Source organism: Leuciscus leuciscus, assembly GCF_965113295.1.
Source record: "Leuciscus leuciscus genome assembly, chromosome: 25".
Lineage (NCBI taxonomy): Eukaryota > Metazoa > Chordata > Actinopteri > Cypriniformes > Leuciscidae > Leuciscus > Leuciscus leuciscus.
Window position 1 is genome coordinate 29,374,160 of NC_138724.1, and position 18,436 is coordinate 29,392,595.

General features: G+C 37.2%; 1 protein-coding gene across 1 annotated transcript in view; it reads left to right on the forward strand.

The window, feature by feature from the left end:
* The window catches only part of LOC309491223 (neuronal acetylcholine receptor subunit alpha-7), a 23,124-nt gene extending 9,292 nt beyond the window's left edge, over window positions 1–13,832 (forward strand). Inside the window, exons 5-10 of the mRNA XM_082160693.1 lie at window positions 1,824–1,903; window positions 4,414–4,581; window positions 7,026–7,220; window positions 9,053–9,139; window positions 10,135–10,244; window positions 12,011–13,832. Coding sequence (XP_082016819.1) covers window positions 1,824–1,903; window positions 4,414–4,581; window positions 7,026–7,220; window positions 9,053–9,139; window positions 10,135–10,244; window positions 12,011–12,586 — 1,216 coding nt within the window. The 3' untranslated portion in view covers window positions 12,587–13,832. The remainder of the gene's footprint in view (window positions 1–1,823; window positions 1,904–4,413; window positions 4,582–7,025; window positions 7,221–9,052; window positions 9,140–10,134; window positions 10,245–12,010) is intronic.
* The last annotated feature ends 4,604 nt before the right edge of the window (window positions 13,833–18,436 follow it).

Sequence of the window (18,436 nt, forward strand, 5' to 3'; positions counted from 1 at the left end):
ATATCAGTGTCAGTGTTTCTGAACTCATTGTAGTCTTGAGTTTCTTCCGGGAACGAACACGTCACAATATTCCTCATTATAATAATTCATACGCAGAATAAAGGGGCGGGGCCTGGTTGAGTTAGTTAGTAGTGTGTTGAAACATTTCCCAAACACACTTAAAGCGCTCGACCAATCTCAACGCACTGCTCCAGCCGACCAATCAGAGCACAGTGTGCTTTTCAGAAGGAGGGGCTTCATAGAGACAGGAACTAAACAGCGTTACTGACAGACTGAGAAGAGAGGAGCCGCAACAATGGAGAATATGAGGAAAATAATCAACATTCAAGCAGGAAAACCTGTTCTAGTAGAGACTAACAACAACATCAAGACTAAAAGGGTATAATGGGTCCTCTTTAATTATTGTATGCAAAAACATCTTTAAACTTTAATGTGGATCAGGTCAGTTGACTATGTAATTATGATATAATTATATTATTTAATAGATATGATAATTTCAGTCTGTGCAAATGTTGCATCATCAAATCGGAAAGTGTGTAAATCTTTATTGGATTTCTGTCAATTCCCGTCCCATCCGGGACTCGGGAGCGATAGCCAATCCGACTGTATCCGAATGCATTGATTACAGTGATTTAAGGGAAGTCAGTGAAGACTGAGATGTGTTTCTCACTCAACCTTTACTGAGAAAATTACCTGCCCGTTTTTTTAATTCTCAGCACTTCTCATTTATTTTGACCTTCACATATACTTTAAGATTGATGATTACTTTAATCGTTTAGTAAATGTCCATCCGGTTGGATTACACAGTTTAAACACAAGCTAAGACACTGAACACGAGAAGATATGAAGAATGCTGGTCAGTGCTGGGTTTGTTTACCTCCTGTACAGTGTTTATGATCAGACCGCATTGATTATAGTTTTATGTCACTGTGGAAGATGTGATCTCAGCTTTTGTCTCTTCTTGCACATGTTCCCTTCATCTCTGTCAGAATAGCGAGACAATTCAGTGAATGAGGGGTTTGGCCTTTGATTGCTGTCATGGCTGAATCTCTCTCTCTCTCTCTCTCTCTCTCTCTCTCTCTCTCTCTCTGATCGCTGCGCTCGGGCGTCAGTGACTTTGTCATCTTTGGCAGTTTTGTGGCTTCTTAAATAACTGTGATTTACTTCGCTGACTCCAGACTCGCGCCGCTCCTGGTTTATAGTTCTGTTTGTCCTGCTAAAGTTGCAAGGTGATGCACTTCCAATCCGCCGCACGACCCGTCAAAAGTTTGGACACGTGCAGTGCTTATTTATTATGATTAGGAATACGAATATCTGGGAATGATTCAGTGTTATTTTAGTTTTATCTTTATAAAGGTAATTAGGTTTAATTTATTTTTATTTCAGTTTTAATTTTTATTTAATCATTTTAGTGTTTCAACATAAACTTATTTCAATTTATTGCCAAGGCAACATTATTATAAATTTTTTTTAATTAATATTAATATTTTATTTTATTAACACAAATTAATATCTGGGAATCATGCAGTGTTATTTTGGTTTTATTCATATTTTGAATTTGCTTTTTATATTTTCAGTTTTCTTTAAAATTTTTGTTAAATTTTTTGTCATTTTGTTATATGCTTTTGTCATTTTGTTAGTTTTATGTTTTTTCTTAAATACTGTAATTTATTTTGATTCAGTTATAGATTTTTTATTTATTTCCAGTAATTCATTTTTGAGCTTCAACTGAGCTTAAACGATAATAACCCTGGAATGATGTCGTGATCAAAGCGTGACACAAAAGAAAACTGAGCCTCTTCTTTGTCTTTGGTTTCTAACAGTGCTGATGAGAGATTTGATGCCGCATTTCACACTAACGTGCTGATCAACTCTTCTGGATACTGCCAGTACCTGCCGCCAGGTAAAATACTGACAAAACTCACCATTTCTGCTTGTTATGATGAGATAAAGTTTTCATGTGGGTGTGTTAAGTTATCCAAGTCCTCCTGGGAATGTAAATTTAAAAAATCTATTTAAAAAAAGTTCCAAAATACCTAGTTTCAAAATACATAGTTCCAAAATACCTAAAGTTCCAAAATACATAGTTCCAAAATACCTAAAGTTCCAAAATGTCTGGTTTCAAAATACAGAAAGTTCCAAAATACACAAAGTTCCAAAACACATAGTCCAAAATATCTAAAGTTCCAAAATACATAGTTTCAAAATACCTAAAGTTCCAAAATACAGAAAGTTCCAAAAATACTTATAGTTCCAAAATACAGAAAGTTTCAAAATACAGAAAGTTCCAAAATACATAGTTTCAAAATACCTAAAGTTCCAAAATACAGAAAGTTTCAAAATACAGAAAGTTCCAAAATACCTTAAGTTCCAAAATATAGAAAGTTCCAAAATACATAGTTCCAAAATACCTAAAGTTCCAAAATACCTAAAGTTCCAAAATACCTAAATTTCCAAAATACCTAAAGTTCCAAAATACCTAAATTTCCAAAATACGTATAGTTCCAAAATACAGAAAGTTTCAAAATACCTAAAGTTCCAAAATACGTATAGTTCCAAAATACCTAAAGTTCCAAAATACCTAAAGTTCCAAAATACGTATAGTTCCAAAATACGTATAGTTCCAAAATACGTATAGTTCCAAAATACAGAAAGTTCCAAAATACGTATAGTTCCAAAATACAGAAAGTTTCAAAATACAGAAAGTTCCAAAATATCTGGTTTCAAAATACCTAAAGTTCCAAAATATCTGGTTTCAAAATATAGAAAGTTCCAAAATATCTATTTTCAAAATATAGAAAGTTCCAAAATATAGAAAGTTCCAATAATACTTATAGTTCCAAAATACCTAAAGTTCCATCTGAAATTTTTTATTTTATTTAAACGGTCTAATAGGTTATAAAAATGTACCTACTCACTTCTGTCAATCTGCTAAACCGCTTCCATCCGCAGCGCCGCGTCTCCAGCCTGTCCTGATTTATTCTCATCATCCTAGCCAAGGCTCAAAGTAAATCCTGAGTTTCCCAGAGGTCACTGCCACATTGTTGCGCTGCTCACGTGCGCTCGTCTCATAAACACAATCCGCGTGACGTGATTCGAAGGCAGCGGCGGGGACATTAATCCCTAGTGGACTTAACAGGGTTCAGGGTGACCTTAACTCACCTGTCACCTGGAAAACACACACTTTCAGCTCAGAGTGTGTCGTCTCGATTACTGTGAGGAAGCAGCCACCTGTCCACTGACAGAAATCAATACAAATACATACACACACATACGAGTCTCAGCCTGAAAGTACAGAATGGGTGTGGAAGGCCTTCAGAATCAAAAGTAATGAGGAACAAACTAGATTCACAGGCGTTTGTCTTCAGAGGGATGATGTCTTCACGAGATGTCTTTCGTCTTCGTCCGATATATGGGGAATTATTTTTGGCTATGCTTTGGATTAACATACGCTCCTAAACATAAAAGTTCTTTATTGGCATTGATGAACCATGAAAAACCTTGAATATTCATAGAACCTTTCAATTCCACAAAAGATTCTTTAGATATCTTAACCCTCATCCTTCCCTCGCTGGTCACAATGACCCAAAGCCCTAAAATTATACTTAATTTTTTTGTCCATAAAGCTTATTTTATTTCATTTTGATAATATTTTTTTACATTTTTTAATGCAATTTACTTTTTTATTTTATTTACCTTTAAATTACTAGATTTGATCAATAAATAAATAAATAGTAATTTAAGCACATTCCTCACATTCTTTTAACTTAAGTTCAAAATAACTCACAATTTCATGCATAAACCTTTTAATTCAGCTCAAAATATCTTACATTGGGTGTCTTTGCCGACCTCTTGAGGAAAAATAATAATATAACATGATATTTCATGACTCGAGATGGCCTTATAGCTCTAAATGGAGTAAATGAGCTGTTCCGCTGGGTCCTAAAGTCAGTTACCTTCAGTATGCATTCAGATACACATGTAGACATTATAAAATAATTTTTTGGTATAGTTTTAGCATTTTTAGCTTGAATTTTAAGCATTTTTAGGTTTTTCTATGTGTACTGAAGCATTCCTCAAATTCCATTCATTCCTAAGGGGGTCAAATGGACCCGTGAGGGAAGGATTTGTTACTTTTTAAAATTTCAACCACAAAACTCCTTGAATCCTTTAAAAAAAAAAATGTGTGTGTGTGTGCAAGTGCAACAAAAGTCCTAGTGTCTTGGACACCTCTGATGAACACTAAATAAAAAATAAAAAAAATAATAAAAAAGAGTTTCGGGTCAAAATGACCCGAGGAAAGGTAAGTGTTCTTAAAAAAGAAATTCTTTTAAGTTATTTTAAGAAATTTGACTGAAAGGTTCTTCAGTGGCATCGCTGTGTGTTGAAATAAAGCTGACTTGACTTGTTCAGGGATCTTTAAGAGCACGTGCTACATCGACGTGCGCTGGTTCCCGTTCGACGTCCAGCGCTGCGATCTGAAGTTCGGCTCGTGGACGTACGGCGGATGGTCTCTGGACCTGCAGATGTTGGAGGCCGACATCACCGGCTACATCGCCAACGGGGAATGGGATCTGGTTGGTGAGTTTCACACAGTCATGCTGAATCTTTAACATAATCATATACCATGTTATTTATGTGATAATCTAACACAATGCAAAAAATACCATGCTGGTACCATGGTAAATGCCCTAAGACACATGATATTATAATTGTACACTGTCTATAACAGTTAATATTATTATAGTATTTATTAATATTTTTACTAGTTTTAATTTAGTATATTTTCCATTTTCATACTGTAGTTTCAATAATTTGGTTGTTTTGTCATTTTTTTACTAGTTTTTTAAAGAGTTTTAGTTTTAATAATTGTATTATTTGCTTAAACTAAACAAATTATATTTTAATTATAGTTTTACAGTTTTAATAATGTTTTTATTTATTTATTTTTTATTAGTCTTTTAAAGTAAATTGTTTTTTTATACATTTTTATTTCAGTTTTACTTTTAGTAATTGTATTACTTCGGCTTAAACTAAACGATTTATTTGGATTTTAGTTATCTGGTTTTAATAATTTTGTTGTGTTTTACTCATTTTAGGTCTTAAACTTAAAATAAAATAAAAAAATGTTTTCCAGTTTTAATAATTTTGTTGTATTTTGTACTTTTTATTAGTTTCTAAATGTCTATTTAGTTTTGATTACATTATTTAAGTTTGAGTAATTTTACTTACAACTTCAACATATCTAATTTTCATTTAGTCTCATTCCAATTCATGAAAATAATTTTTGGTGGAGTTGGTTTTAGGTGAGACGTGTGATTTGAGGCAGATGTTCAGAAACACTGGATGGAAACAAACAAGTTTTACATAATAGCATCTGTCATGCATAATTTCATACACGCACACAAAGATGAAGCAGAGATTTCCCTCATAACTGCATGTGAAATCATTCATCTGTAAATAAATAGTCAGTATTTCACAAGATGCCCTGATATGTATATGACATTTCTGTCTTCCAGAACATTATTTGTGCAGATTATGAGCGCCAGAAGCTGTAGAGACTTTGCATAGTTTCAGTGTTGCGTAAAATAAATGATCAGAAAAATAATTAGCTGCCCTCATAAAGCACATGCATGAAGATTAGACATGGGGACATCATTATTATAATCCTCAGGCTTGGATCAGTAATCTTAAGAAATATCTTTGTATGATGTTTCGCTGGTGGTCCTGGTTTCAGTGCCGTTTCCACCAGGTCAGTGCTGGTCAGTGATGGTCTGATTGAGGCTACTGATTGGATGGAACTCTGACCAATGGGCCGTGGCCTTTATGTAATTGAAAGTGATGCGTACAGTACCTTTGGGAGAATAAATTCCCTCACATGTGTAGAAGAGCAGTCAGGTCACACAGACCTTCTGATCTGCAGATGCTGATCCTGATCATTTCTGTTCTCGTACAAACAATATTTCTGAAAACGTATCAAAAAGAGCCAAACCTGACCAAAAATAAATAAATGGTTTCCTGTAGCAAGTTTATTGATAACATTCAATGAAAGTCGATCCTTTAGCGATAAATACAGAATCTGTTGTGTTTGACTCTTTGATTCTGTTGTGTTTTATTCATTTGTGTTTAAATTTTGTTGTTTATGATTGTGTTTGATTCAGTTCTGTTTGATTCTGTTATGTTTGATTTTGGTTCTTTTTTGAGTGTTTTGTATTTGATTCTGTTGTGTTTGATTCTGTTCTGTTTGTTTAATCCTAGGTGTTGCTATGCAGTTTCTTGGGTGTTATGGAGGTTGACAGGGTGTTGCTATGATGTTGCTAAGGTGTTTTAGGGGTTGACAGGTTGTTGCTATGTGGCTGCTAGAGTGTTATGGGGGTTGATAGGGTGTTGCTAAGCAGTTTGTAAGGTGTTATGGGGGTTGAATGGGTGTTGCTATGCAGCTGCTAGGGTGTTATGGGAGGTTGACAGGGTGTTGCTGTTGGTTTGCTAGGGTTTTATGGGTGGTTGCCAGGGTGTTGCTATCCAGTTACTAGGGTGTTATTGGGAGGGGGGTTGACATGGTATTGCTAATGTGTTATGGGAGGTTGACAGGGTGTTGCTATGCAGTTGCTAAGATGTTATGGGGGTTGACAGGTTGCTAGGTGGCTGCTAGGTTGTTATGGGGGGGTTGCCAGGGTGTTGCTATGCAGTTGCCAAGGTGTTATGGGAGGTTGATAGGGTGTTGATATGCAGTTGCTAGGGTGTTAGGGACGTTGACGGGGTGTTGCTAGGGTGTTATCGGGGGTGACTGGGTGTTGCTATGCAGTTGCTAAGGTGTTATTGGAGGTTGATAGGGTGTTGCTATGCAGTTGCTAAGGTGTTATGGGAGGTTGATAGGGTTTTGTTATGCAGTTGCTAGGGTGTTATCGGGGGGTGACTGGGTGCTGCTATTCAGTTGCTAGGGTTTTCTGACCTGTGTGTGTGTGTGTGTGTGTGTGTGTGTGTGTGTGTGTGTGTGTGTGTGTGTGTGTGTGTGTGTGTTGTAGAGGTTCCAGGCAGGAGGAATGAGAAGTTCTATGACTGCTGTAAGGAGCCATACCCTGACGTCACCTTCACCGTGATCATGAGGAGGAGAACGCTTTACTACGGGCTCAACCTCCTGATCCCATGCGTGCTCATCTCCACTCTCGCGCTGCTGGTGTTTCTGCTGCCCGCCGACTCCGGGGAGAAGATATCGCTGGGTGAGACGCATGACATGCAGACACACCTCTTTGATATGAGTAGTGAGACTAAATGAAGTTTTCTACTTCTCAGATGTCTCTCCTGAGGAAAGTCTGCTCTTGCTGATAAATGGGTTTGAATTCAGCAAACGAGGACTGCTGATTTTACAATACAAGAGCATCTAATGCTCAGTGTGTGTCTTTAATTTCATGGTGTCTTAGTTCTCTCTGTGTGTGTGTGTGTGTGTGTGTGTGTGTGTGCTGCATCCCTTGACTTTCTATATCGCATTATAGCATTTAAAAGACAGTGGCTCCATCTAGAATACTAGTGTAGTGGATACGGCGAAGTCTGTACTGTATAATGCATACTATTTTTATACAATACACTCACCTAAAGGATTATTAGAAACACCTGTTCAATTTCTCATTAATGCAATTATCTAATCAACCAATCACATGGCAGTTGCTTCAATGCATTTAGGGGTGTGGTCCTGGTCAAGACAATCTCCTGAACTCCAAACTGAATGTCAGAATGGGAAAGAAAGGTGATTTAAGCAATTTTGAGCGTGGCATGGTTGTTGGTGCCAGACGGGGCGGTCTGAGTATTTCACAATCTGCTCAGTTACTGGGATTTTCACGCACAACCATTTCTAGGGTTTACAAAGAATGGTGTGAAAAGGGAAAAACATCCAGTATGCGGCAGTCCTGTGGGTGAAAATGCCTTGTTGATGCTAGAGGTCAGAGGAGAATGGGCCGACTGATTCAAGCTGATAGAAGAGCAACTTTGACTGAAATAACCACTCGTTACAACCGAGGTATGCAGCAAAGCATTTGTGAAGCCACAACACGCACAACCTTGAGGCGGATGGGCTACAACAGCAGAAGACCCCACCGGGTACCACTCATCTCCACTACAAATAGGAAAAAGAGGCTACAATTTGCACGAGCTCACCAAAATTGGACAGTTTAAGACTGGAAAAATGTTGCCTGGTCTGATGAGTCTCGATTTCTGTTGAGACATTCAGATGGTAGAGTCAGAATTTGGCGTAAACAGAATGAGAACATGGATCCATCATGCCTTGTTACCACTGTGCAGGCTGGTGGTGGTGGTGTGGGGGATGTTTTCTTGGCACACTTTAGGCCCCTTAGTGCCAATTGGGCATCGTTTAAATGCCACGGCCTACCTGAGCATTGTTTCTGACCATGTCCATCCCTTTATGACCACCAGGTACCCATCCTCTGATGGCTACTTCCAGCAGGATAATGCACCATGTCACAAAGCTCGAATCATTTCAAATTGGTTTCTTGAACATGACAATGAGTTCACTGTACTAAAATGGCCCCCACAGTCACCAGATCTCAACCCAATAGAGCATCTTTGGGATGTGGTGGAACGGGAGCTTCGTGCCCTGGATGTGCATCCCACAAATCTCCATCAACTGCAAGATGCTATCCTATCAATATGGGCCAACATTTCTAAAGAATGCTTTCAGCACCTTGTTGAATCAATGCCACGTAGAATTAAGGCGAAAGGGGGTCAAACACAGTATTAGTATGGTGTTCCTAATAATCCTTTAGGTGAGTGTATATACAAAGCATTATACTGTGTATAATTAAATATAATATTAGAACATTGATTCCTAATAATTGCAGTAAACTAATTTCAAAATTATTTTTAATTAATCTAATTGCAGGCTGCTAAGAGTTAGCCTAGAGAAATTCAGAAACGTACAATTAACTTGTACGATTAATACTTATTTAATATGCGTTAATATAGAATAGTTTTGCAGGAGCATGCAATGATCGCAGATATTAAAGTGTTTTTCTGTCCTGTTTTTGCTGTTTTATGACAGGAATCACAGTGTTGCTGTCGCTCACCGTCTTCATGCTCCTGGTGGCTGAGATCATGCCAGCCACGTCAGATTCAGTGCCTCTGATTGGTGAGTGGAGCTAGCGAGGGGGCAGGGCTTGTGTCGTTTAAACAGATGGTAATGAGTGGCACAGATGGAGAGAAATGACGGACGCTTCTTTAGAGACCCTGAAAATCGAGATGCCACACATTCATGGTTGTGTATCATTCACGAACGGGCCTGTTAGAAACCAGTGCAATCATTCACCCGGAAACGGCCCTGACATGTTATCTGTCTGTTCACTAACACACCGTTTCAGAGGGAAAACCCATCCAATAACCTCACAGAAAATACCATCTCACATGTTTCTTTAACCAAGCTTGTCTAGAATCTGTTTGACTTTAGTGATGTTCATGCTGTTGGCATTTTGCATAAATGGAGTCATGCGACTTTATTTCAAAAGCAATAACAGCCATAAATATGAAATTAACATCACATAAAAATAACCTAATTTTAAATGCATCAAATGTTGGATATCCTTATTTACTTTATTTCTGGTAAATCTGTATTCTATATATTCATTTTGATATTTGATATATGAATTTTCCCCTATTGTAAGTCGCTTTCGATTATAAGCATCTGCTTATAAATGTAAGTTATAACAGGGTTGCAAAACTTGCAAACTAAAAAAAGTAACTAGTAAATACAAATAAAATAAGATATACAATTAGTTTGACACTTTTAGGACCAAAAAACAGCATCACATGATGGAATTGTGTGAGTCACAGATGCAAATTTAAGTTATTATTATTAACTGAATATTTCCACCTCACCTACTATGACAGATCAGTTCAGATAGGGAGTCATTTTACCGTGACTCTTTTATTGAAATGTGCCGGACTGAGAGATTCTCCAGGGTTCGGGATCAGATTAGATTGGGTTTACTGAAGCTTGACGTTCTGTAATGGCACAGTGTGTTTTCTCACAGCTCAGACACACACCGCTGAAGATCTCATGAATGCATCATCTACATGCAGGGATTGTAGTGGATTCAGTGTGTGTGTGTGTGTGTGTGTGTGTTTCAGCTCAATATTTTGCGACCACCATGGTGATTGTGGGTCTGTCAGTCATCGCTACAGTTCTGGTGTTGCAGTATCACTATCACGATCCTGACGGAGCCAAGATGCCACGATGGGTAAGAGAAACACTCTCCATCACTATCTCAAACTGATTTAGGTTTTGTTTAATTTTCCCTCTCTTTTTTGTGTTTTGTTTTTATTTCTTTATTAATATATTTTCAATTGTGCATGTATTTTTTTTTACTTTTTGCTACATTTATTTATTTGTTTGTTTGTTAAGTTGACATTTTTTTACTTAATTTTTTATTTTGTTTATTATTTATTTATTAGTAAGTTATTTACTTTGTTTCACTTTTTATTTTGTATTTTATTTCATACATTATTAATATATTTGTTGTGTATTTAACATTTTTCTACAAAAGCTTTACATTACTGAAGCTTTTATTATTTATTATTATCCCATCCCATTTTATTTTTATATTTGTATTTGTTTGTTTGTTTGTTTAGCTTTTTATTTCATTTTCTTACTGAATACATTATTCATATATTTTAATTTTGAGTGTATTTTTGCTACTTAAGCTTTATATTACCAAAGCATTTATTTATTTGTTTGTTTGTTCATTTATCAGTTTTTATTATTTTTTTATTTAATTTAACATTTTGGTTATTGTTTATTTATTATTATTTATTATATTGTTTTTCACTTTTTATTTAGTACTTTGTTTCATACATTATTGATATATTTTTTGTAATACATTTTAAAAATTTGCTACAAAAGCTTTACATTACTAAAGCATTGATTTATTTATCCCATTTTTATTTGTTTGTTTGTTTGCTTGTTTCATTTTTTTTATACATTATTGCTATATTTTTAATTGTGTGTATTTTTAATTTTTGTTACAAAAATATTTATTTATTTTTATTATAGTACATTTAATATAATATATTTATATTATTATATTATCATTATTTTATTTATTTAAATACATTTAGTAAATAAATGTTGTTTATTTATTTACACATTTATTTATTTATCCTATTTTTTATCTTAGTATTTTGTTTTTATTCCATACATTATTAATATATTATAAATTGTGAATTTAATGTCCAAATACTTATGGGGGCTACTGTATATATTGTTATTATAATATATATATATAAAAAAAGTAAAGTTACAACAGTCTCTCTCACTCTGTGCTAAAAGTGTTGAAGGTTAAAGTGTCTTTCCGAGCGCCGGTCGCCTCATTCTACAGAGGATGTGTGACGTGAATCAGAATCGATTCATACCAAATGCATGAGACTGGACACTAGGAAACAAAACTTTATGCAAATTTGTTTTCTAGGCACACTCTTAACCTAGCCAACATGAAATATTAATTTCCATTTTTGCTTGAATAATATTTGTCAGGCCTTCGTTGTGTAGAATGACAATGAATATTCAAGCACCAATTAGGAGGAAAGCCGCGTACGCCTCCAGAAATCCCTACAGCATTATGATGAGTCACCTGCATTGATTCAGTCATATTGACTCAGCGAATCTTTGAGTTATGCAAATAGTGCTCAAACAAACTAATCACGAAACACAGTAGTATTTGCATGGATGAGATCGTTACTTCATTAGTCGCGTTTCCACCGCAGGAACTTTCCCCAGAAACTAGGAACTTTGTGGAGTGTTTCCACCGCAGGAATCAGGGTCTAGATGAAGCTCCGGGTAAATATTTCCCCCTCCGAAAGTCCCAGCTTGCGAGGTAGTACTTTTTCAAAGTTCAGGAACTTTCAGGGGTGGGACTTGGGTGCTGAACATGCTGCGAAAGCCCCTGTTGTTCTGGGTAATTTCGGTGGAAAGAAATGCGGCTGATCATGCTTGTGTTTTCTCGTCTAGACCCGCGTTCTCCTCCTGAACTGGTGCGCTTGGTTTCTCCGCATGCGCCGGCCCGGCGAGGACCGGATCCGTCTGGCGTGTCACAACAAACATCCCCGGCGTGGGAGCGTGTCGAGCGTGGATCTGTCGGTCAGCCAGGGGGCGCTGCAGTCCGTCAGCGGGAACATGCTGTACATCGGCTTCAGAGGGATGGAGGGCGTCCATTACGCTTCTCACGACGGTGTGCTCTGCGGGCGTCTCGTGGCGTCCACTGAGGAAGACGTGCAGTTGCCGGGGTCGACGCTGCCGTCGCTAGGGGGCGGGGCTGGAATCAGGGGCGGAGTCGGTGGAGGCATCGTGGGTGGGGCTTTGGAACTGGAACTGGCCAAAATCCTAGAGGAAGTGAGGTATATCGCCAAACGATTTCGCGACCAGGACGAGGACGAGAACGTGTGTAATGAATGGAAGTTCGCGGCGGCGGTGATCGATCGTTTGTGCCTCATGGCGTTCTCCATTTTTACAGTCCTCTGCACAATTGGGATCATGATGTCAGCTCCTAATTTCGTGGAAGCCATCTCGAAAGATTTCTTCACCTGAGGCTTGACGCTCTTGCCGTCCATTTTTTGTTTGTTTTTTTGTTGTACATCCAGTGGCGTAACTTTGTTTTAAAAAGTGGGTGGGACATTGCTAACTCAATGCTAAATCATAAATCAGATGTATGTACAATAACATTACGATGTTCAGCAGTCGATTTAAATAGTACATTGGGTTTAATTTGTCGTTTAATGAGGTCTAATATATGTTGTTAGTGGTGAGAATTTTCACGTGAATAAATACATAGATCCGACAAAATTAAGCGTGAATTTAAATGGGCCTGTGGCGGAACTTTTGCCAAGCGTGTCAGAGGTTCTGGGTTCTAATCCGCACTCGGATAGGGTTTTTTTTTCATTTCTCATCAAAACCGATTATGTTTATCAGTGGTTGTATATCAGGCAGGGACACGTTTGTGTGCATATTGTTTTGTAATTTCACCGGAACGAATAGAGAGTCTCCACAACGGATTGAAGCGCGCGTCCGAGTGAAGACTGTGTGCGAGCCACAAGAGAACACAGTATCCGCACCACTGATCGTAGCGGCAACGAGCACTTTGATCACTTTATTTAAAATACAACACATTTCAGCGCTAAATCGCCTCTTATTTAACAAACGAACGAAATGAATTCTCTGCTAGTTAACAGGAGATGTTTTATTTATTTTTATTATATGTTTCAAAAGTGGTGGGGACAATATCGACCTCAGCAAAAAGTGGTGGGGACATGTCCCACCCGCCCCACCCGCAAATTACGCCTATGTGTACATCGCTCGGCAACGAACGAGATTCTTGTGTAATGGCAGTTCAAATATGACTTGCTAACTGGGGCTTAGCGAAAACGATTATTGCATTTTATGCACTTTTTAATTGTCCTCATCTTATTCACTAAGCAGCGTTAAGACTCGTTCAAACCAAAGACGATAAACTAAAACGATAAAGATTTCGTCGACAGCATGACTATAACGATCACGTCACCCTGCAGCATCATATCGTGGTGTTTGCCTGTTTTTTAGGCCTGATAGATTCACACTTCGTCATTTGACTAACTACTAAGCAGCACATAAACACACTCTTATGTGAATTACACACACAACTATTTAAGAGTCATTCTGTCTTCTGGGAAAATCAGTTTTCCAGTTTGAACCTTTTATAGACCTTTCCCAGCATCACATTTTCTTTCAGGTCTCCTGGTTTGTGAACCCCTGTATAAATAAATGTATTTTTCTATTAAAATATTCTGTTTCATGTGTCTCAGAGGGTTTTGGTGGAAAGCATTTCAGAAGCTTTTCGACTTTTGCATTTCAAACCAAGTCAAAGTTTGTCAAATGCGCAACAATACTGCATTTTTTTATCATAAGATGTGCCTTGTGTCTATTTATCAAAATGTTTATGTGAAATTTCTTTATTTTTTCATGTCTTCTGAAGCCTTTTCATAGTTTTGTTACTAGAAAAGATGGAAATTCAATGTATTGTTCATACAAAATCTTCCTATTCGCAAGCATGAATGAGATTGAGCAGTAATGAAGCTGAGACTTAAATTTGAGGCTGTTCCTTAAAGAAACAATTAAATTTCACAAATAATGACAAGTAACACATTGAATTAAACCTGATTTTAGACTGAAATAATATTTTTTTTGTAAAACATACTCCAATAATCTTTGTTAACAGAACATCAAAAAATCTTTTTTTTTTTGGAGTGTATCATGTGACATAAGTCATAAGGACTAATGTTATGATACTTTTAGAGCTGGTTCACACATAATGTGTTTTTGCGGTTGAAAACTCCCTTTCTATTGGTCTCTCGATGTTGCATCATCCTATGACACTAAAGGGAAACATTTCTCCTAGAATTGGAATAACGCATTGCACCGGAATGGCCAATGGCATTCAAGCGCGCAAATTAGGTGTGGGAACACCTCCTATATAATGTGGCGCTAAACAACATTTTCTCAGAATCTTTTCCTTATTCCTTAACGGAATAGTTCATAGTTAACATGAAAATGATTACATAATGTACTAAATGTCGTCGTGCATGTATCTTTAAATGCAAATGAGCTGCTGCTCCACCCCCTTTCCAGAAGAGGGACACCGGAGGACATCTGTTTGGTTTTGATGATCATCTCTATCGTGGTCACGTGACATTACAGTTCTTCATCATCATTATTATCAGCATGCATTTAAAGCCATGAGTTTAAACTTCTGATATATGGTTTTCTGAGCGCACACACACCCAAAGCTCGCGCACAGAGAGCTGGATGTCAGACGGAGCGTCCCGTGAGTATTACACTAAGTTCTCTTTCATGTCTTATTGCGCTCAAACTAATAATATACAGTACCTACTGCTGTTAATATTATAAATCAACAACAAAAGAAAAACTGAAAATCCCTCACTGCTCTGGACTGAATAACTTTTGTCATGGAACAAACACAATGGATGGATGTTTACCACAGTGGTTGTGTTCACACACTGCAGACATAAATATGTTCAAACACAATATAAAAGTGGATTTTGCATAATAGGTCCCCTTTAAATAATACCCTGGCTCTTCCCAGCTTTGTAATGCTCAAGTTTTTTAAGCTCCAAAAAGAGTATCCATCCATCATAAAAGTAATCCATACGACTCCAATGGGTAAATGCCTTTTGAGGCAAAGCGTTATAATAAATAAAGACATAGTAACACTAAACTTACTGAAATACTGAATAATAGGCTTCCAGGACCGAATCCTCACTCCTGCTAAACTAATCCAGATTTTGAGGAAATCTTCCAGATGGATCTGCTATGGCCGTCTGTTCTCCAGAATAATCATCACAGCAGTTAAACAGGAGAGAACGCTCACATTCACTCTGTCAGTAGTGCCTTCAGTTCTTCTTCTGTATGAAGAAAACATTCAGAATGAGAGATTGGCAGGAAAGCTGGACTGGTGAAGCGTTGAGATGGAGGAAAACCAAGGTCAGGGAACAGACGGGAAATCCTGGCACAGGAGACTACTGCTCTTCCCAAGATTTCAGGAAAGCATTTTTTTCTGCTGGACAAGCAAGTATCATGTTCAGCTGGCAAAAAAAAATAGTGCTCCGAAGAATAATTGTTGCTTATTAGTGAAATTTGACACGTGGCTCCCAAAAAGTATTACCCTGCTGTTTTGTTGGGCATGAACGATGGAAATGCAATGGCTTTTTAGACCACCGTTATTATAATGCATTGGTTTTCTTTGAGGTACTGTGTAAATATAGTTAATGATCAGGGTAATCATTCAACTTTCTTAAACCAGTTTTGTTAGACATCACTTCAACTCCCTGGTGGAGTCGAACAACACTAGAAATATTCATCCAAAAGTTTGGGGTCGCATATTAATACTTTTATTCATTATGGACTCATTAAACTGATCAAAAGTGGAAGTTTCTGATCAGTTCTGAACACTGTTTCTGATCAGACTTCAAACAGTATCTAACCGAAATCTAACTGAACTCAAACCTTTGAACGGTGCGTCATGCAAAACCACGATTCCCTGTTTGAGGTAAACATGCATTTCCATGCTGTACAAAAAAGAACAGGATCTTCTGACTGTGACAGAGACTTCTGTGATGAAAAACTCTTTCAATAAATGCTTGAAATAATCCCATACGCCAGAACAGAACAGGAGGCCAAACTTATACTTGATAAAGATGAAACTCCATATGTTCCGTCGTCCATCATCTCAGAGAAGCATTAATAGCCAGCTGACATGATTTCTGCTTTTCCTCTCTTGTGTTTTCAGCGAGCAAAGGGAGACTGGATTATCCAGCATGGTTGTGTTGCCATCCAGTGGATGATGGATGTTCTGCACTAGTGAGGTGGTGTAAGATCATTTTCACAGGTTGATAAAGTTCTCAGTTATGTGTTTTGGGGGTATTAAGTAATATAAAACCTTTATGAGAAATAAAAACAGACACAATTGAGTCACTGGTTGTCATCCAGTAAGATTACAGAGCTATGAAAGTGAATGAGGAGCACAACCTAACGCTTTTTGACTTTCTCAGTTTGGGAGAAATTAATTTCACACGTCTAGTACAATTATGTGGTTTTGTTTCATTAAAACAGTGTATACTTTTTTTCTTGGTTTACCCCGAAAGAATGGAAGTGAAACGTGACAACATGCCCCATAGGTGGCGGGGTTCATTGTAACATGACCATGTGACAGATTAAATTGTTATCTGATCTAATCCAAAAAATATATAGAACACAAACTCAAATATTTTGTCAATAAAATATAATTATTAACTTTTTCATATAAAATAATGCCATTTTTTAATAATTAAAAATAAAGTAATTTTTGAGTTTGACAACAAACACACCACAAAACACAGCTATACAGGGGCCTGTACCATGAAGCCGGTTTAGGTGGCTAGCCAGCTATGTTTCAGTTTAGTTTCCGCCAACCCTGGTTTTTAGGTACTATGAAAGTAGCTTGGCTTTAATCGGAGTTCGTCGCCATGGTATCTTACGCTGCACGGCTAACCTGCTCCGGGGCAGGTTATGTTCTGGATTCAAGATCTCAGACTGAAGTTTGACCAATCAGCTGATAGCAAAGAAACATATAGGTGACGTAACTTATTCCCAGTGTCTGTTACAATGACTTCACCTTTTCTTCCAAATCCTTTGACATCTCAGCGCAAATTGTTTGACGAGCACTTAGTAGAGAAAGAGTTTTTAGCCAGACAAAATCCCCTTGCCTTTCCTGATAGTTACTTGTATGAAAGATACAGATTTTCCGCGGAAGGAATGTCTTATCTTTGCGAACTTCTTGAGCCGCACATAAAGAATTTAACACATCGAATTCATGCACTTACTGTACCGCAAATGGTATTGCGTTGCGTTTTTTTGCAAGTGGTACATTCTTGCACGGTGGGTGACGAACAGAAGTGCGGGGAAAACACGGATTTGTCGAAACCATTCGTAAGGTGGTCCTCGCTCTGCAGGAGTACATGAATAGTTTCATTAATAGTGTTCCCCGGACAGTTATCGACCATGTCCATAAAAGAGGGCTTTTATAAAACTGCCGGTAAGATATATTGATAGGGTGACATCATATGTACACATTTTTTTTTTTTTTTTTTTTGAGCAAATTGCACAAATGTAGGCTACTATACAATATAATACATGTTAAGAATTATTTTTAATATTTATTATTATTCTGTTAATCTTATGATAGGATTCCCTAGCTTTCTTAGTAGTACAAATACGTTCTATATTTATGTAAAATTATGTATATATGTATATGTTGCCTATGTGTAATATAGCCTATACCCTTTTTTTATAATATATAAAAAATGTGCATGTATCATTTTTTATATATTATAAAAATAGGCTATAGGCTATATTACACATATAGGCTACACATACATACATAATTTTACATAAATATAGAACATATTTGTTTAACTTACACATTAACAATCAGCAATCTTTCTCCAACAGTCTTCTCTTGCTTTGGCAGCAGAGACCGTATTGTTTCGAGCTTGAAATACATATTTAAATTCATCGTAATTATGAATGATTATCTCTTGCTCCTCCGCGGAAAAATATATCGCTCTCGCTATACCCGCGATTGGTTGTTCAGTGTCGACATCACTCTTTTATGTGCATGCGCGCGTGGAGTAATCATAGCTTAAGGATCAAAGCCTGAGTTGACAGAGAAAGTTGATGAGCTGCATCATGGTACCAATAAAGCCTGATTGCATCGGTTTGGTTTTGTCAACTCAAAACTAATCCTGTAACCTCGAGTTTGTTCAGCTACCGTCATGGTACAGGCCCCAGAATAGTTCAAAACATAATAATAATTTCTAAACATTAAGTCTCAGTCTTTATTCACCTTTT